At 42.8% G+C, this 21,101-nt stretch overlaps 2 protein-coding genes across 2 annotated transcripts in view; both read right to left on the bottom strand.

Annotated features, from left to right (window-relative positions):
• Positions 1 to 11,625: 11,625 nt before the first annotated feature.
• On the bottom strand, positions 11,626 to 14,021 carry LOC119651216 (larval serum protein 2-like). Its single transcript, XM_038054670.1, has one exon. It carries the CDS (start codon positions 13,991 to 13,993, stop codon positions 11,858 to 11,860), a length of 2,136 nt encoding a protein of 711 aa, XP_037910598.1. The 5' UTR covers positions 13,994 to 14,021; the 3' UTR covers positions 11,626 to 11,857.
• A 150-nt stretch (positions 14,022 to 14,171) lies between these two features.
• LOC119651217 overlaps positions 14,172 to 21,101 on the bottom strand; it is a 32,288-nt gene continuing 25,358 nt past the window's right edge. Inside the window, exon 4 of the mRNA XM_038054671.1 lies at positions 14,172 to 14,659. Within this exon, the coding sequence (XP_037910599.1) occupies positions 14,565 to 14,659 (95 nt within the window). The 3' untranslated portion in view covers positions 14,172 to 14,564. The remainder of the gene's footprint in view (positions 14,660 to 21,101) is intronic.

The raw sequence follows: 21,101 nt of genomic DNA, 5'->3' as shown, positions 1-21,101 counted from the left end.
AGAGGGTCCGGGTGAATTTGCGTTGTACAGCTTCAAGAGCGCGGCCGTCACGGATGCGGTAGGGGGACCAGACTACACAGCAATATTGAAGGATGTTTTTGACAAGGAAATTGAAGAGTGTTAAGGAGGGCTGGATTGAGGTAAAGTCGGACGAGGAACGTAGGATAAAACCAGACATTTTGGAAGCTCTATTGATGAAGTGGGAATTGAAACGAAGTTTATTGTCGAATATTACACCCAGGTTTTTGTAGGAGGTCAGTAGTGAAAGGGGTTGACCACTGAGAGAATAGGAAAAGGATGATGGGGAGGGTTTCAGGGAATAGCGCATCCAGTGGCATTTGTTGACATTCAGTGTTAGCTTGTTGACCGAACACCAACGGGCTAAATTATCAAGGTTGGATTGGAAGAGAGCACAGTCCAGTGGAGACGAAACAGAGGCAAACAATTTAAGGTCGTCTGCGTAAAGCAAATACGGACAGGTGAGGATGGAGGCGAGGCCATTGATAAAAAAACAGGAAGAGTAGGGGGCCAAGTGTAGAGCCTTGGGGAACACCAGAGGAAGGAGAGAAAGAACGAGATGAGTGACCATGAAAAGAAACTTTGCAGGAACGGTATGAGGGATAGGAGGAAAGCCAGGAGATGACTGAGGGAGGGAAGTCTAGCGAAGAAAGTTTAGAGAGGAGAATGTTATGGTCAACGGTGTCAAAGGCTTTGGAGAAATCAGTATAAACAGCATGTACCTCCTGTCGTGAATTCAAGCGTTTAGCAACAAAGTTGGTAAAGACGAGAAGATTTGAAGCCGTTGATCTATGTTTCACGAAACCATGCTGCTTTTTGACAATGAGGTGACCGAAGCGCGCGGTCAACCAGTCGTTGACGTATCTTTCTAGGATTTTGGAGCAAGAGGAGAGAAGGGAAATGGGCGGTAGTTCACAGCAAGGGAAGGGTCTCCGCTCTTGAGGATAGGAATGATGAGGGCCTCTTTCCAGAGACGGGGAAAGTAGCATTCGTCTAGACTTTTGTTGTAGATTATACACAGGGGGAGGGAAATGTGTTTTCTACAGTTAAGGAGGAAGAGGTTAGGAAGCCCATCGGGGCCAGGTCCGACATTGGGGTCAAGGTTACCAATGAGGAACTCAACCAAGGAAGGCGTAAGGAGAGGAATGGCTAGTGATTCGGAGGAGTCTGTGGTTATGAAAGGTGTAGAGGGTGAAGGGCTCGAGGGAGAAAACACTGAAGAGAAGTAGGTGCAGAGAAGGTCGCAGGATTGTTGTGGGGAGTTGGCAGTGGAGTCAGCGAAGCTGATAGAAGAAGGGACAGATTGAGTTGGATTACGAGAGTTGCGAGCGTGAGACCAAAAGGGTTTTAAGTTACCGCGGGCAAGGGTGGCTTCGACGCTCAATAGGTACCTTTTACGCGCTTTTCTGACCATTGACTTCACAGTAGATCGTATAGCTTTAAAGTGAGCAAGGTCGGCGTCATTTTTAGAAGCCCGAAACTTCTTCCTCAGTGTATGTTTCAAGCGAATGTTAATATGAAGTTCCGTTGTGAACCAAGTTGGGTAAGAACGTAGGCAGGGAGGGGAAGGGACATAACAGGAGAGGAGATCAGAGAGGATATTGTAGAAGGTGTTAAGAGCTTGATCACACGATGAATTACTTAATATATGTACCCAGTTGAAAGACGCTAAAGCTGAGTTCAGACCGTCAAAATTGGCTTTGCGGAAGTTGAACTTAGTGAGTTTACAGAAGCTTAAGTTTGGACAGGAGAACATTGTGGTCAACGGAATCAAAGACTTTGACTTAATCGGAATAAATGGCGTGCACCTCCTTTCGTGAATTAAGCCATTTAACAACGACGTTTGCAAAAACCAAAAGGTTTAAAGCTTTAGATCGGCGTTTCACTAAACCGTGCTGTTCTTTCAGAATGAGATGACCGAAATGTGCGGTGAGGATTTTGGAGGAAGACAAAAGAAGGAAGGTGGGACGGTAGTTCACAGCTAGTGAGGATCTCTGCTCTTGGGGATAGGGATGATAAGGGCCCCTTTGGAAAGATGAGGAAAGTAGCAATCTTCTAAACTTTCGTTGAATTTAATACCCAGAAGGGGCAAATTTTTTGTCTGTAGTCAACAAGGAAGAGGAGTAAGCCTAACGGGACCATGTTCGACGTTGGTATTAAGATTACCAATGAGGAACTCAGTTAGGGAAGACTTGAGGAAAGAAATGATGAGCGATTCAGAGCAGTCTGGATAGAGAATAGACATAGAGGGCGCTTCAGGATGGTGCAGGGAGTAAACAGAAACAATGTGGTCACTTACTTCACGGGTAACCCAAAAATCTAAAGAAAGTATTCATACGACATCCAGGCCTCAAAATGTTTTGTATATCAATGTATACTGATATCTACTCAAATGAAGTTAATAAAGATTTGTTACTATATTTATTGGCAATTGACTGGAAACCTCGCTTAGATTTAATCTAGAGTCCTAAAAATTTGTAGTAATATAGGTTATAGTTATATATAGCATGATATTACCAAAAACGAAAATGGTTCTATTACTAACAAAATGCAGGTCAAAGTTGCCTCTTACCTGTAAATTTGCTGCAACCAAAAAAGTCAATCAAAAAATAGTAACTAGAAAATACTTATCTTAGCGATGCCGCTGTGTCTAAGAAAGTTTCGCGACGCGGTGCCTCATATTCCAAACTTGGTTGTGGTCTAATGTGACTGAAATGTTTTCGCGCTTCTTCTGCTACTGTAGGCTTATCACTCGCACATAATTCAGCGTTATGATAAGAAAACTGAAGTAAACGGGCATTACTCAGAAATCAGAAAGCAAAAAGTATGTCAATGTTCCCGTGAGACATTGATTCAAATTAGAATTACGAAAAATCCCCAATACATGTATAGAAAGGTATTTATATTAAATTGAAAGGGAATTCGATACTTAAGTAACGAAATAAGACAAAAGAATTCATGTTTGCAAAAAATCCTCCCGTTGATTGGTGCCTATTCACCACAATTATCGCAGTGCCCTTCCCCTCGAGTACATTTTTCAGGGGTATCATCAGGTCTACAAGCTAACTTTGATCACTTGTGTAGGAATAGAATGTAGTTAAAGTTTGAATGCCCAGTATACGAACACAATAGCCTAAATCTATAATATATTTTAATACACACAATATATAGTTATCTAAGGATCAGAAGCGTAGTAGAAAGTACTTAATCTGTTGGAAAGTGGCCCCATGGAAGAATTTGTTGGTGGAAGTACAATCGCAATTTACGTCCACTTACCCCTACTCCGAAAAGCGTTCTCGCGGACGACAAATTTGATCTACTACATCTTTATAACCTCCGGATAGCTGAGTGGTTAGAGCACAAGGCTGTCGTACGGAAGATCGCGGTTCAAATCGTGTTTTGACTTCGGATACCAGTCCTCATACCTGCAAAAGCAGGTATAAAATTTAGTCATGCGAGGCATCAGATAAAAGGTCTGGGTTAGTACTTTCGAAATCGGTATTAGTTTGAGTGGTCAAAGGGTAGTATAGGTTCCAGGGCAAAAAGTGGGTTGGTACCTACGATGGACCATAAAACCTGGGAAATGCCTACTGAATCAACACCAACAGCTCTACTACCAAACCCTATCTCCACTTCCACCTTAACGAAAAGTTGCAGACGGACAAGGATGAAGGTGAGTCTCCCGCGCCGAAACACGGGACAAATTGTACCAAATGGTGCTCAAGGTGGGGAGTTGGGTAGAGCTGACAGTCCCACAAGGAAGACCAAAGTTACGAAGCCTCGGACAGGATGGCCTTTACAACGATGAACCCGGCAACGACAACGAAATAACGACTGCACATATGCTCGGAGTAGGTTTCTTAGTCAGCCCAAAAATGAAACTTGCTGTTATTGGCTTTGAAAATATAAGTGAAAGGTTATGCACACTGCGCTTGCAAGGCAAATTTAGAAATATAAGCCTCATTCATAAATGTTCACGCCCCTAAAGAGTAGACTGCAGAGTCGGAGATTTCAACAGTCAAGTAGGGAGCCCGTATTTAGGTGATACGTCAGCACCCAGAGCTGAACATATAGGGGGGCCAATATAGACTCGGATCACTATCTCATTGGTATAGTGGTCCGCGCTCGAATTACAACACCAGCTAAAATCCCCCCTGATAGTCAGGTGAGAGTGAATACTGAAGCCATCCACAACACAGCCCTCCACGGCACCTATAAGAGGGAGATGGATGCCGCAATAACCGCAGTCAATAGAGGTCCTAGAGATGAAGCATCAACAAATGATCTTCACAACAAGTTATCATTGATACGGCCAGAAACATACTTGGCCCCAGATACAAGAAAGTCGGAACGGCTGGTTTGACGATGAATGTAAGTTAGCAACGGAACGGAAGAATGCCGCATACCGAAAAATATTGTATTCTCAAAGAACCCGGGCACCTGCAGAGATCTACCAAGAACTCCGTCGAACGGAGAAGCGACTAAAGTACAGGGAGCAATCGCACCAGGGGAGAAGTTTTACCAACAAGTCAGCGGGCTGAAGCCTTATACAACGCGATACTCATCCCGCTGAAACAAGGAGGGAAATCTGATTTCCGACAGAATGGGCATATTAGAGCGATGGGTTGAGTGCTTTGATGAGCTACTCAACAACCAGAACATCGGCGAGTTTGAGGTCAAATAGTGCCACCACCAAGTTTAGGAGAAACAGTCCGCGCAATTCATCGGCTAAAAAATCATAAGTCTCCGGGAGCCGATGGAATTACAGCCGAACCGGTTAAATATGGAGGCGACCAGTTACACCAAGTGGTTCGTCAGCTTGTGCTCATGGTATGGGACAGCGAATCAATGCCTGATGATTGGCAACGAGGCATTATCTGTCTCATACATAAAAAGGGAGATATCACACAGTGCAGCAATTATAAAGGTATCACGTTGCTGAGTACCATCTATAAGATATTCTCCGCTATCTTGCTAGGCCGTATAGACCCATACGCCCAGAACATCATTAGTCCATACCAAAGAGGCTTCACTCCAGGCAAATCAGCAACAGATCAGATTTTCCCTCTGCGGCAAGCGATGGAAAAACTGTTGGAATATGGACAACAGTTGTACCATCTGTTCTGTTTAAGGGGTCATCCCGTGTGAAGGCCGTTTTTTTTGCCTTTTTTTGAAAAATTATTTTGAAGGACTGGATAAAGATAAAAACGTGATTTTTTCACCATATGTTTATTGAAATCTTTAGTATACGTGATAAATTTTTCAGCTTGATATCGTAGCTAATTTTTGGAATACGTGTTAATTTATGCACCCATCTCCAAAAAAGATGTATTTCTGCTGCCACGCTGGAGGGCGCTGTGTTCATCTGAGGAAAAAAAACTAAACGGCATTTTAATGTGGACAATATTCTACGGTCCGCAAACTAGGATAATTAGAAAATATTAAAAGGTAAATTTTTGGTGGGCTTTTAAACTTAATTTTTTGGATTTTGGTGTTTTTTTACGGCGTTTTTTATGAATAAAAAAAAACGACCCGTCCGATTGCAATTATCCTAGTTTGCGGACCGTAGATATATGTACTAAAGAAGTCGTGAAAATTTCAAAGAATTTGGTTAGATAGATTTTGAGCTATAGTGGCAGCCGATTTTCAAGATGCAGTTTCGAGAAAAACGCATTTGAAAATTTAAATGTGATTATCAATAGTAAAATTTTAACTCACCATTAATTTGCTATACCTGGTCCATAGAGAGCACCCTCTGTTTCTTCAAAAAAGGCTTGTAAGGCCGATTGTTGCTCTCTGGTTTCAATTCTGGCTCTTTTAGCGAGTTCAGTCGATCGTCGTTCGGACCGCCAAATTCGCGCTTCATTATGGCGGTCGACATAAACCTGACATATGTGACCAACTTGACATCCCATTGTCACTAGGATTTTGAGAATGCCATTGAATCCTTCATTGAAAATAATTACAGCCAGAAAACTGGCTATTTCTACGACCTTGGCCCCAGAATGAAGGTGTTTAGGAGCGAAAATCCAGGTCAATGCATTTAACGACTCATTGTTATTCTGGGCCTCTGCTCCTAAACATCTGTTCACGAGATCATCTCGTGACAAATCTTCGTAGATTGGTTTGATGACTGTTTGAACTTTTTCAGTCAAAGGTGCCTTCTCGTGATGAAAACTATCCAGCACCAACTGTCCTCGCCTGCTGGATAATTTTGAAGCTGGGGATTTTCGTTTGTAGAACATTTATGGAAGAAAGTTGCCCAAATTTCTTGCTGCATTCCTTCTATCGAATTTGCGTGTCGACGAATAGCTAGCCCAAAAAATGTAGTGAGGTCCTTATCAGTAAGTTCTCCAGCCCCTTTTCCACCAATGCCTTTGTGATTCTTCTTTGCATTTCTAAGCCGCGTTCCCATTCTGTTCTCGACATGTCCTACGCATTCCTTTTTTACTACTACGTATATTTTATTATTTGCAGAAATTTGCAGAAATTCCCATGAAATACTCGTTTTTTAGTGCGAGCATGATGTTGAACGTTAAAGCGATCTCCCTTCGTACGATCCATTTAAAAAAACTACTGAACACACAAACAGCACAATACTTACAACAAAATATAACTGTGTATAGTTTGAAAGCCTTTCAGTGCTCACTTTAGACTGGATTATCCTTTTTATTCTAAACAGTAAATAAGTTGAGACGATAGATTGGTTTTTCATCTTTTTATATTTATACCTGTGTTCAAATTTATAAGGCTCAAGTAAAAAACTAACAGGTAAAAAAAGATTCGATGCTCTTTCTCATCGAGTACTCTAGCCGCGGCTGCAAACTCCTTACCTGTTTAACCCTGTAATTTCTGAACGACTCGTAATATCGCAAAATCCCTTTGCCCACATATTCTTCACTATAAATAGATACAATTCATGCAAAAAAAAAAATCGATTTCTCCAACCCGACACACGGGATGACCCCCTTAAAACCGCCTATGATAGCATAGCCGAGGTAAAACTGTACACGGCCATGAGAGAATTCGGTATCCCGACGAAATTAATAAGACTGACTAGGCTGACCCTGACCAATGTGCGAGGCCAGATAAAAGCAGCAGGATCACTCTCAAGACCATTCGACATCAACAACGGTCTACGACAAGGGGATGGCCTATCATGCGTCATCTTTAACCTGGCCCTCGAGAAAGTGATTCGTGATGCTGAGGTAAATGCAAGAGGTACGATCCTCTTTTAGTCCACCCAACTACTGGCCTATGTTGACGATATCGACATCATGGGAAGAACCACGCATTAGTATACAGTGGACAATGTTAGCATTTGAATATATTTGATTTACTCAGCGCGCCAATTGAATTGAATACCACTCATGTTTCACATAATTTTAAAAATAAATTTGCGGCCACACTCATCAGCACTGTCCGACAAAAATTGGTATGATCACGTCATGAAATCCGGCCAAAAATATCAATCAAAACTCCAAATACTAAAACATTCTTTTTACTACCAACTACGGAATGGAACTCTGCGACACTTTCTAACATTGGTAATCAAATTGTGCCATTTTTAAGATTTTGTGTGAAAGGAGGGTGTAAATTTTTACATAACCGAATATAGTCAAGTAGCGTATCAAATGAAAGGGCTCGATCGGTACTTTCGAATCGCATCTCATTTCTAATATTGGGTGAAAGGGGCCTCGTTCTTAGACACTACCCAACCGAAAAATCTGTGTCATTGTGTTAACTACATATATGAAATGTAGACCTCAAAATAAATCCCATTCCTACAAATAACGTTAGTAATAGTATATTACCATGTTTATTTTAAATTTACGAGAAACCCCCGTTAAGTTCATCCTAGACATCAGCATAAGCGATAATATAGGACATAATTCTGAAAACTTTGAAGGCAATCCGACCATTATTAGCAAAGTTATACAAAATGAAAGTTTCGCATTTCAAGGTAAATTTGTGGCACTGTAAGACGTGTATCACGTCATCAGCACATAAAGTGAACTTATATGAACAGCGGGGTACATGAGGACGTTTTAGTTTCCCCTTTTTGGCTTTTTTTAGCTATTTGCATATCAGTGTCAATTACTTTAGGTACACATGTTTATGTATGTGTATGTGCTAATAAAGCTTGTACCTGGTTACCAGCGGTTTTTAATTTACGTACACAACATATATATGTGTGCTTTGTGCAAGGAGTAAAGTAGAAATGCGTGAAGCTACGTTAGATCAATTGAGCTGTGCACATATATATATATGCATCGTGATGTAGTAATAGACAATGTTTGTTTATTTAGGATGAACACAGTATTTATGTCGTTCATATGTATGTGCATATGTGTCATGGAGTTTGCAAAATATGACGGCTTATTTTGTATTCTAAGCGGTTTTCCATTCGTACAACCGTGCATAGCGAGTTTCTCACATAAGATGAACATAAAACGTTTATACCCGAAGTGCCCAGCTTCCGCTGTACCGACTTGTTAAGGTTTTGTCTGTCTGTATGTCTGCCATTATCTCAGAAACGGTTGCTCCTATTGGTACGAAATTTGGTAGAAAGATGGGACCCATCTAGGGGGGTGTAAAATTTTTTTGGCCGAATATAGTCATGTGAGCTATCGGACTAAAGGCGTCAATGAGTACTTTCCGAAGCCAGTACTAACATTGACTGCAAACGGGAGGAGTACGGAGTTCCGAAAGCGTCAGTTACTTCGTAGTCCCTTTCTCAGGAATTGCCCAACCCGAATATCTGAAAAAAATAGAAACTGATTGCGAACTGCGAAATTTTTCACTTTTGTACAACTTGTATTCTAAGACGAAGAATGTCAGCACCATACTACAGTTATCGATCTGGTAAACTAAATGCATAAGCATTACGAGCTAGGGACAAATGCCTATGCAAATATGCTTATATAAGTAATACACAAAACCTTTCATACCTGAACCTCTCAGCTTCCGGTTTCCTGTCTTGTGTTGATTGGAAAAGTATACCCCAAGTTTCTGTTTCGTAAAACTTGAGGTATGGGACTGCAAAGGAAATTTGAAGTAAAGAAAAGTTTGCTTCGAGAAAAACGCGTTCAAAATTTGTGTGTAAACGCACAAAAAAAAAAACAAGTCGGGGAACAGGAATCTCGGCGCTTCAGTTATGAAAGGTTTTGTTTGTTTCTTCTGTGAGCATATTTGAATATTTGAAAGAATTATCCCATTTGTACGTAGCCCGTTGGGTACCTGGTCACTGTGGCATAGAGGGAAATGAAATCTCTGACGCTTTAGCGAAAGAGGGGTCAACCTCCGGAGCTCCTGACCGGAGCCAGCAATTGGAGTATCAGTAGCATTGGCTAAATCTGTTTTCCAAAACTGGGAACAAGTTTCCCATAATGACAGGTGGCAGAGCCTAAATGCTGCTCGACACACCAAACTTTTCCTGCCAGAACCGAACATACGTACCGCAAAGTTTATCCTGTCGAAAAGCAGGAGGACTTGCAGGTGTATTGTGGGCATTCTGACAGGCCATAATTCACTAGCTGGGCATATGTTCAGAATAGGAATTACCGAAGATGATACGTGTCCCTCCTGTAATGAGGAAGCGGAATCCACGGAGCATTTCCTATGTGAATGCCCTATGGACGCATCAGGCATCAAATCTTTGGTGCCGATGTTCTCCAATTGCGACGGGTAGCATCACATCCACTAACGGAAATCCTGCGATACGTGAACGCATCCGGAATATTCCGTTAGACGGGGGAGGCGAGTACAATGGGCCAACACGGCCTGAGTGCTCAGAAGCTGTAGCTTCTCCTCCACCATACACACACACACACACATACACACGTAGCCCGTTAAGTATATGCATGTCAGACTACTCACTTTAGTGTGATATTGATATTTAGTTGCAGTAAATTTCAATTTTGAATTGTTAGTAATAGCTTGATTTTGATCAAACTTGGCGATAATATGCTTCATATTTTATTCTATACCGCTACTGACCTTTATGGCTCTGGGATAAACTTAAGGGGGTTTTCACTCAATTTTCCCAAAAATATTGAAATGTACTATTATGAACTTAATTTGAACGGATATCGATATGGGAAGCATTTTGAACCCTGGACACCGTATAAAGGGAGCTTCATGATTTTTTTCAGATTTTTCGGTTGGGCAGTTTCTGAGAATGGGTCCGTTAAAGAAATCATCAATTTCCACCCCTCCCACCCCCCGCCTTTCTAACCAATCGCAAAACTAAGACCGGATTCGAAAAGTACTAATGAAGACCTTTCATTTGGTATCCAATATAACTATATTCAATGAAAAAAAATTTTACACCTCCCTTTTGCATGTATGGAGCTCCCTTTAACCTCAACGTAGAACGATATGGCTCGCTGCATGTCTGGGCGCTCAGAGTTCCCACCTTCTCACCAAATTTCGTTTCAGTCGGTATAGCCGTGTCTGTGAAAAGTGCGTGTGACCGACAGACATACGGACAGACAGACAGACATTGAACCGATTTTAATAAGGTTTTGTTTTGCAAACACGGGGAATCTTGTAGACGGTGTCCCAGTCCGCAGCGTACAAAAAGTACAAAAATGTGTAGTAATAAATGAGGTAGGTCTTGTGATGGAATTTCAAAAAAGTAAAAATTTTGCCATTAGGAAGCGGATAGTGGAGGTACATATTCCAAAAAAGCTTCACTTTCTCAACGTCTTCAAAGTGGTCCAAGTTGCCCTCCGATTTGGACAATTTGCCTCCATGTACTTTTGCATAAGACAAATTTCTGCTTCTGCAAGTTTTCGTCTGCATACTTGATGTTCTTTGTCATGTAAGACCCAGAAGCCAAAACAGCGAATCTCGTGAGAAGAATAACGGTGATCGACATCACCGTGATGATTGATGCCCACTTCGAATTATTCGGCAGTTTTTATACCCTTAGCTCCCAGCCTCAATTCAGTGAATGAGATATGCAGGCTACTGATTATTGCGCAGTCGCGTGTTGTGTTCCATCTGATAATTGTTTTCGGGGTTTTGTTATCACTCTACTATTTTCCCGTTGACAATATATTTTAATTATATTTAGCAATCTGAGTATAAATCGTAGGTGAAGGGTGATCGGTTCACTACTTTCCAATATCGTGTAAATATTCCAGCATGTTTACCAGCCACTAAATCATTTCACCTTTGCTTGGACAAGTATTTTTATCAGGTCGAGTGGTAAACGTGAGTTTTCTTACTACCGAATTTTCTATTTTAAAATTGTCCTTATTTCACATAAACAAAAACAGAATGAGGGCATATCTAAAAATAATTCATGGTTTATTATGACAATTTAGCGGCCCTCAGGTAAATTTTTCAGGGATATCACCAGGACTACCCGATAACGCACTGACCAGTGCTGAATAGGTCAAAACTACAGCCAATGGCCCAACTCTATATACGTATCTAGCGTGCTCGTTGATTCGAAAAAGATTTTTCAATATTCATTCGCCATTGTTTCCACTGAATACGAACAACGCACGGTCTCCCAAAGATGAGAAACTACTCAAACCAGAAAGCTGAACAGGATGAAATTTCCCAACCAAAGCCTAATCCTTTTAACTACAAAAATTGACTCATGTGATATTTTTTTATTATTTTTTGCCTTTTTAAATATTTGCTCAATCTTGACACAACATATAATTTTGCGACACTAATACTTACACACAAAACTAAGCTACAACAGCCATTTGTTAAGATGTTCGATGGAAACGATTTGTATGATGTTTGTCGTTCTCGATGTTGTCTTTTCTAGTCGCTAGTCAGATAAAAATATTATATTTTCCCATATTTGTACTGCTTCCTAGTAGTGGATGGCGTTAACGTCAGCTTCGGATTTGTGGAAGATGTAGGTATCGTAGATGTACATGTTGTCCACGAAGAAGCTCTTTACGTCGATCTTACGCTCGAGTGGGTAGATGAAAGGCAAGTCGGACAAATAGCGAGCTCCGGAGCCAATGCCGCATGAGATGGTGGGGTCGAATCCAGTGAATTGCTTAACCTCTGGTTCATGGTATGGGGTGATGAAGAAGAAGAATTGGAAGGGCATACCTCCCTTCTTGCCCTTTGGCAACATCAAGCGGTTAGGGAAGCCACAGTGAGCCTCAGACATGTCCAATGGGAATTTGTAGTCAGTGGTAGTGGCTTGCCACAACTTCTTGTAGAGTTCATAATAAGTTGTCCTATCGTTGACGTACCAGGAGAAGTCGTTGGAGCTACGGGTAATAACGTTCTTTCCTTCAACCAAGTCGACGAGGAAGACGTCCATTTCAAAGAAGTTCTTGCGATTATCGGCAAAGTCAATCTTTTTACCGTAGAAATCGAACTTAGGTCCGATGAATACCTTCACCATAGCTTTATGAGCCTTGTCAGAGTGAACGTTCACTTTGTAGGTAAAGGGTAAATGGTTGAGTCGCAACTGACGGGCCTTAATAACGAAGTCATGGCCTTCCCAGTTGGCAACACGGCCGAATTTGTAGAGATCGGTTGATACTTTCTCATCGTAGGGTTCAACGTCGACGATGTTGGTGATGTCAGCATCGAATTTGTCAAAGTAAGTGATCAATTTGTCCATTTCAACACTTTCAATTTTCACACCGTCAAATAGGAGGTCCTCCTTGGTATACGGTTTGAGACTGTTCAAATAATGCCAGTAGAATCTCATCATGTACTTGTACATGAAGTAGAAAGCGGGATCACGCATGCTCGTCTCGTAATGATATAAGACTCCAGGAACTTCATTTCCGTGAACTCCGGTTGGGAATCCTTCATTGATGATGGTTCGGAGAAGCCAGTCCATGCTACCGTAAAGTTTTCTGTTAACACTGTCTTCATTTCCTTGAATCAAGTTGCCGAGGGTTTCAAGAGCAACCTTCACACTGTCGAGTGGGAAGTGCTTGCCATCAGGAAGAATAGCGAAATTCATGTCAATGACGTCCATGATGCGGTGTGAGTACATAATGGCCAAATCAATGTAGAGGTAATTTCCGGAATGATAGAATCCGTAGTCATTTTCACGATCTGGGAAATGTACCCCACCGTAGTAGCGAAGTCCTGGGTAGTACCCTGGGAAATGCTCAATATCCCAGTGGAATTCTTCGATTTCAGGCAAGTTGTTGGAAAGTCGTTCCATGTAATAACGTGCAAGAATTTGTTGGTGGAGGTTCAACCAGAATTCACCACGGCGGTCCTTGATGAAATCTCCATCGACTTTACCCTTGGTCCAGAAAGCGTAGTCCTTGTTGTAATCAGCATAGAAGGCGTTCAACCCAATGTCTTCCGTGAAGTAGGAAAGTTTGTTCTCCTTGTTGACATGACCATGAACACCAGTGTAGTTAACAGGGATAACAACGTTGTATACGTTTTCAACTAGCTTGACTCCGTGGAATCCTTGCATCTTATAATGCTGTGCCTTCTGGATAGTTTCAGCGTTGAAGAACAGCTGCGGGTAGATTTCGTAAATAGCTGGAAGGACAAATCCTTGCATATCTGAACGGTGGGTAACGGCGAACGTGAGAGCGTAGATGAAGACGGCCTTGTTGACGTGGAATCTTGCCCATAGAACTGTCTTGTAGAAGGTGTCCCAGTCCTTAGCGTACAAAAACAAGTAGGATAAGTACTTGACGTAGGTGTAGTGATGAGTAGTGAACAAAGTGAGAATCTCGCCAGGAGGAACCGGATCGTGCAAGTACATATCCCAGAACAGCTTCACTTTCTCAACGTCTTCAAAGTGGTCGAAGTGGTCCTCCAATTTGAACGATTTTCCATCCATGTACTTTTTCTCGTAGATATCATCTTGGAAGGGATGTTGTACCATGGCAAAGATGAATTTCTGCTTCTCCAAGAAGTCCTTGTCTGCATACTTAACGTTCTTGGTCATGTAAGACCCAGAAGCCAAAATAGCGAAACTCGCGAGAAGAATAACCGTGATCGACCTCATCGTGGTGATTGATGCCTAATTCGAATTGTTCGGCAGTTTTTATACCCTCAGCTTCCAGTCTCAATCTAGCCGGCTAGCGATTATTGCGCAACTGTGTATTTTGGTCCGCCTGATAATTGTTTTCGGGGCCCTGTTATCACCCCACTGTTGGCCCGTTGACAATATATTATTTTAATTATATTGAGCAATCTGAGCATGAAGCGGAGGTGAGAAGTTATCGGTGCGTTACTTTTTGATTTCGCATAAATGTTCGAGCATGATTGCATGCAGCATTTAATCATTTCACCTTTGCTGGGACCATAATGCTTGGACAGGCATTTTTATCAGGCCGAATGGTCAAAATATTTTTAAATTCGCATGCAAAGAGGCCAAGGGTCTTAATTAGGCATGGTGAGTTTTGTTGCTACGGAATTTTCTATTTTCTAATTAAAATTGTTCTTATTTCGCACAAAAACATAACGAGGGCATATTTAAAAATAATCCGAGGTTTATTATCTTATTTACTGCTCGTTAGATAGAAACATGACACATTAACCAAAATAGCAACAGTAATAGTAACAGTCTGTTTGCGTTATGTAGAGCACAAAAAAGTCCTGACTCCGTAAGAGGCCATGGTTACGCTTGCTGCCAAAATGAATTTGTTCGGCAGATAATGTGATCCTGAACCTGTGAATTGGAGAATATGTGAGAGATTCAATCTTATAATTCAAGTCAGGTACATGTATCTATTCAAACATTACAATTTTAACAAATTCAAAGCTTTCGAGACAAATACTAATTTCCAATGAGTGAAATAGTATTTAGTGACAGAAAAGGTATTTGTCTAGATAAAAAAATCATCACTAGAATTCCGCGGCAAAGGTAGCTTTCTGATTGCTTTTCAAATTATGTTTCTTGTGACCACTAGTCAAGATACAAGAAGATATTTTATTAGGAAGTTGCTAGTAAGCTTTGAAAAGATGTAAGGAAGGTTACACACTAATAAACAATATCGGTATAGTTGGTATCGGTATGGAAGGGGAGTTTTCCTCCTGCTTGAGAGTTTTCAAGTCAGGAAATTATTTTTAACCAACGGGACGAGGACGAAGAAAGTTCCCTCCGCCGGTTGAGCTCAATCTTCTACGCAATAAGGAAAGCCCAAACATAATGTGCAACACGATTCCAACTACTAGCGCTCCTCAGCATCATTTTGACAATGTTGTCTAGAGAGAGCTCCTCAGTGTCTGCATAAAGTTGCTGATGAAAGCAGTCCCACCTTCCACAAGAGAAAAATATGTTTTCACCGTCAACCGCTACTCCATTGCAGGACGCACAATCAGGAGATCGCTTTCCCAATCTTGCACCTGTAGATAGCTTTATGCTCCTTAGTAAGGAGGAGTACAGGGATTCTTCCCACGATCATCATCACGGCCGGCTCTGAGACAGTGTGATAAGCAAATGCCACTCAGATGCCTCTGAAATTGGGCTAGGGACATACGATGAAAGGGTCAAGGGCGTCATGCCTCTACGCCCTAGAGAAAAACAGACTGCGTTGCTCCCATAAGAAGACGTATCCTAGTAGATACAGGACCCCCAATATTCGCGTTTAGCCGACTGAAGACCGAGACTCCAACTGCAGCCTTGTCCACTGCCACTCCAAGAAGCTTATCTTCTTGTCACGCCTGGGGACCCGGCGGGGCATGGAAGTCCCACAGGCTGCTATTATTAGGTTCATCTCTGAGTTTACGACAGTGTCACGTTGCCACTCTCCGAAGCATCCTCCAGCGCACTTCTGCCTGTTTCAAGAGCTTTAACGAATTTCGAACCTTTTTCCAGGACTCACCACCCGTCCACCAATGCTTCCTTTGCAGCCCGGGTGCCGAAATGTTGTTATGGATCCTGTATTTAAAACTACGAGCCCGATTCTCGCTTCCATTTCTGCGATCCGTTTCACTCTGGAGTCTGCTGAGGCATGTCTCATTCAAGGGCCCTTGAACCGTCCCGTGATTCAGGTGGCAGTCGAACACAGTAAGTCGACATGCCATGAAACCGGGTCCCTCTTCCAATATTGCTCGCTAATTAGCTGATTGTGTGTGGATGGTTCAAGTGGTTAGAGAGCTGGGCTGTCGTAGCGGAAAGTCGCGGTTCAAATCTCACTGGTGGCAGTGGAGTTTGTATCGAGATTTGACATCGGATACCAGTCGACTCAGCTATGAATGACTACTTGAGCCAAATCAGGGTTATAATCTCAGACGAACGCAATTTTGAGCACTGTAGTGTACCGTTACGGTCTCAAATGAAGTACTCTAACACAATTCAAGTCCCTGATCCAATATGGATTATTGAACCAACGATTATTATTATTAGCTGATGCTGAACTGATGCGGATCATGCTAGTCGCGCTCTAGCCCTTTCTACTGTTGCCCTAAAGATTGAAGACTGCCCCGAACCCGCAGTATGAGCCACCCTCTCACCAGACCCGCTACGATCTTTGCAAGGAATGCAATTTTCGCTTTCATTGCAGATCTGCCCTTGGCGTCCTACCAGACCACATCTGCGACATGCTGCCTTCTTGTCGGTTCTCTTGCAATTGCTGACGTGATGTTGATTATCCGCATTTGTACCCTGCATACTATCTATCCAATATTGATTTCCTAGCTTTCCTAGCTCGCATATGCAGGTATTGGTTATCTCTGGAAATTTGCGCTTTATGGTCTATTCCATTTTGACCTTTGTGAGGCAGTCTATATCTCGGATTTCTAGAGAGCACATGGGCTCTAGACCAGAAACGCGAACCTTCTTCTCGAATAACCTATTGGCCGCTTGGCAGAACGCACTGTTGGTAGTCGTCTTCAAGCCTAGTTCTACGGGGACTCCGCCACCCTACGTTTTCCATTTGGCGTTTGCAGTGTTTTGAGCAAGAAGTACGGCTGTTTCTGTTTTTCGTGCGTCTTCCGCTGATGTTCACGTTCGCCTGTAGAAAGAGATGCGACTCCGTAGTTCCATCAGTTTCATCAGCTCTCCTCTAATGCAGCTAACATTATCTCCCAAATTGATAAGTTCGGGGTCTGCCTTCACTCTTGAGAATGCCAGTGTATGACCCTTCGCCACGTTTGGAAATGATAGCAACCTCCCATCGTATCCTCCTAATATTTCTCTTCTTCCGAACCACAACCTTTCTTCGAGCTTCCATATTCTCCCTGGGAGACTCGGACCCTCTCCCTGGAATTTTTGCGCCTTGAGATTCCTCAAAAGTTGGTAAGCATCATTTAATCCAATATCGGTAGCTTTATTCACAAGGCAGCAATCAACAGTCGATGTTGAGGGAGATGGTCTCATAGGGACCGATTTTGCAGTCAGTGACGGCGATAAAATATGAGCGTCTTAAGAGGTTGTAGTCGATTTGCGTTTTACTGTTCCCACTATAAAATATAGAAAGATGAGGAAATATCAAACGACTGTATCGTATACTTTTTTTGGTAGGCGGAAATCTTCAAAAGACTAAATCCAGGGTTCACAATCTCTGAGTGAAAGGGCTTTTTACTCACTTAAACCACCTCTGGCAAAGCTACAACTGATATTTCCCCATCCAACAACTTTCTTTGCATATTGAAGTTTCGTTTTTATCGATAAAGCACGATCTGGTCAACTCCAGCATTTTGGTTGGCTTCGCCGAGGAACTGGCTTTTCCTCAGTAGCTTGGTTTTTGATAACCTCACTTCACCTTATACAGATCCTGACTATGAATCTCACTCAATGAACCAGGGGGCGCCTACTATGTTTCTAAGCATTTTATTTTGGAACGTTTGTATGACCTTCAGGTTCAATGTTTTGGCACAGCCCCAGGGGGTTGTTGCATCATGATTGACAGGAAGGTGACGTTCTTCGAGCAGATTCGCAGACAAGACTGCTGCTGGGATGTTTGCGATTTACCGGCAGATGTTCAATTTCGGAGGTCCCTTATGCAGCAGGTGGCGTTTGCTGCTGAGTGCAGTTCAGTCCTCCTTTACCGTTCCGAAGTATGGGCTGACTCCCTCAGTAAGGAAATGTACCGGAAGGGGCTAACGCAAGTACAATGACGAGAGGCTCTGCAGGTTGTGTCTGCCTATCGTACCGTCTCAGAGCCAGCTGTAAAAGTGATAGCGGGAGTTATACCGATCGCTCTGCCTGTTGCCGAGCGGAGGGTTATATACCTCAGAAAAGGTGAGAGAAATAAAGAATCTGTCACTTGTGAAGAGAAAGCCCATACTCTCTGTGCATGGGAGCAATCTTAGGAAAGAGAACCGAGAGGAATATGGACTGTGCACCTCATGAATCACACGTAGGCGTGGTTCAATCGAAAGCAAGTTGAGGTTGACTATTACCTAACCCAACGGCTCAGCCGGCATGGGTATTTGGATTCTTAGCCGCACCCAATCGAGAGTGCATGTATTGCAAGGATGTGATGTATGATGTCTGCCACACCTTTTTCTTCTGTAAAAGGTGGGACACCATAATTGAGGCCATGCTATGGTCCTAGACGCTCCAGTGGGGTGTTTTAGCCGGTAGTCTATCTGAGATCTGAGTCCGGCACTTCGTGCGTAGATGCATCTCACCTCCCAGCAGATCAAACTTCTCCTCGAGTTGATAAGCAATGTTTATCTGGTCATTTATGCAAACGTTTTCTTGAATGTATTTTTTTAAATACTGCCCACTTTGTTTGCCTATCAGTCATCCTGGGAGGATAGTCTTTTCCCCTCACTTTTTGGGTCAGCCTTATACTAACAGGCGAGCGATCGGATATTATGTTTTCATTATTGACAACTTGGATGTATTCGTCAGAGATCCCTTAGTTACGAAGAAATCAGTGATATCGGGTGTTTTTGTTACGTCAGTCGGCCTGTATGTAGGCTCACCACTTAAATGAAAATTGCACTTTTGTGCTTTTCTCACTTCAAATAATGTTCTCCCTCGAGATGTTGTTAACTAGATCCCCAGAATCGATTTTTCTTGCGTTAAGGCACTTCCTAAAATGAACTGAAAAAGTCAAGTGAAATCCTCTTTTTAAGGTTTTGTGTATAACGAAACCTGTCTGTCTGACTGTCTGTCTATCTGCCGCACGCACTTTTCTCCGAAGCGGCTACACCGATTCAAACCAAATTGTGGGGATATGTGAGAATTATGAAATTCCACGCATACAGTGAGTGGTATCCTCTTGACAGAAGATTGTAGTTCCCGTTCTGGTTTGCTAATTGGAATGTGTTGCATGGTATAAGCAACAGCCACGGATTTTAGTGTTGGTGGACTCCGTGAGGTGGCTTCCTGAGATAAGGCATATGTCCATCTTCTCAGTGTTAAAAAAGACTTACAACTCTTGTATTTACTGTTGTAGTCCACCTTATGATTTCTAGGGCATTTGTCATTTGATTTTCTTGTTATATTTTTGTCTCCTTACGTTATACTGCTTAAGTTTGTCAAAAACTTCTTTCTTTACTATTTGTTGTTCGTCAAGTCTTCTATTTAAAATGTCAATTTTATCTAAAATAGCTTTCAGTATTTGATGACTATCGCCGTTTTTTGATACACCTTCCCTAACAACAGGGGTGGGTTGGTTTTGCGTGGCTCAGTTTATCGCTTTTCGGGCGCAGCCAACTTTGACGGCAGCGGTCCTTTGCATCTTAGCTCCTGTAATTATTACGCTACTTTACAGCCTCTGTAATTGGCTGGGTGTTGGCCCTTAAAATTTACACATTTTGCCGGGGAAGCTCTGTTGTTTGGACTTTTTTAAGATTCATGATCACCATGTTGTTTAGCGCAATTATTGAGTACCCTCATCATTGCAGCTGATACTAAGCCTTTAACTTTCTGGTGCTTATTTATTCAGTTAAACTAACCGGTGGAGGAAGTTGACCTTTCGTTTTGCGTTTTTCGCTTTATCGCTTTTCGCGGATCTTTGTCTAATGATTTCCGGTAATGAGTCTGCTTATATTACTAGTTGGTTTTATAGTTTTATCTTTTCCTTCCTTTGGTGTTAGTGGTATTTTTAAAGTTTTGTGTGAAACAAAATCTTATTAGAATCGTGTCGTTATCTGTCTGTCGGTCTGTCCATTTGTCCGTCTTTCCGTCTGTCCGTCCGTCCGTCTGTCCGTCTGTCCGTCTGTCCGTCTGTCCGTCTGTCCGTCTGTCCGTCTGTCCGTCTGTCCGTCTGTCCGTCTGTCCGTCTGTCCGTCTGTCCGTCCATGCACGCTTCAAACAGCTCAGCGAACATGTCCGGCCTGGATTTCACGGCAAGCTTAAGGGCCTTATTCGGCACTCCGTCCAGGCCCGGCGCTTTATTGTCTCCTATTCTGCTGCAGATCTCCAGCAGCTCGTCTCTGGTGACTGGAGGAATTGCCGTCACATTCAGAGGTGGTTGGAATATGTCGGTGCTCTCCTCTTGCTGGGGGAATAACCCCTGGCTGATTTTCAGCAAGAGGGTGGGACACGTGATCTGCGGAGAGGAGCGGCCTCTGAATCGTCCCATCACTATTCTATAAGCACTCCCCCACGGGTTGATGTCCGCTTCTGATCAGAGCTCCTTAAAGCATTTTGTCTTGCTTCGCTGGATGGCGAGCTTGAGGGTTTTGCGGGCTGCCTTATAGGCGCACTCTTTCTGCCCCTGATCGACTCTACCTACCGCCCTCTGAGCCGCTCTTCTGGCTCGGTGGCAGGCTGATCGAAGACCGGTCAGTTCATCATTCCACCAGTAGTTTGGTCTTCTACTGGGGAATGAGCACCTCCTTGGCATAGACGCGTCACATGCTTTGGCGATGCATTGAGCCAGATGAACGGCTCTTTCCGTAGAGGCGCCCGCTATATCAGGTTGATCTAACCACACCTCTAAGAAGCTCTGCTCATCCAAAGATTTTGCAGACCAGCGTGAAACCTTTTTCGGTTTCGGGCATGATAGCTCGACACATGTCTCAAAGAAGATTGCCTGGTGATCGCTGTGGGTGTAGCGTTCGCTGACGCACCAGGACATACCACGCGCCAGCGCAGGGCTGATAAAGGTCAAGTCTACAACCGACCCTGACGCCCCTTTCTGAAAGGTGTTTACGGCACCTTCGTTAGCCAAAACCATGTCCAGCTGCGCAAAAGCCTCTAATAGACT

This window comes from Hermetia illucens, chromosome 3 (assembly GCF_905115235.1).
Source record: "Hermetia illucens chromosome 3, iHerIll2.2.curated.20191125, whole genome shotgun sequence".
In the NCBI taxonomy this organism is placed as follows: domain Eukaryota; kingdom Metazoa; phylum Arthropoda; class Insecta; order Diptera; family Stratiomyidae; genus Hermetia; species Hermetia illucens.
Note: the sequence above shows the minus strand (reverse complement) of the source record. Positions and strands in the feature narration are given on the sequence as shown.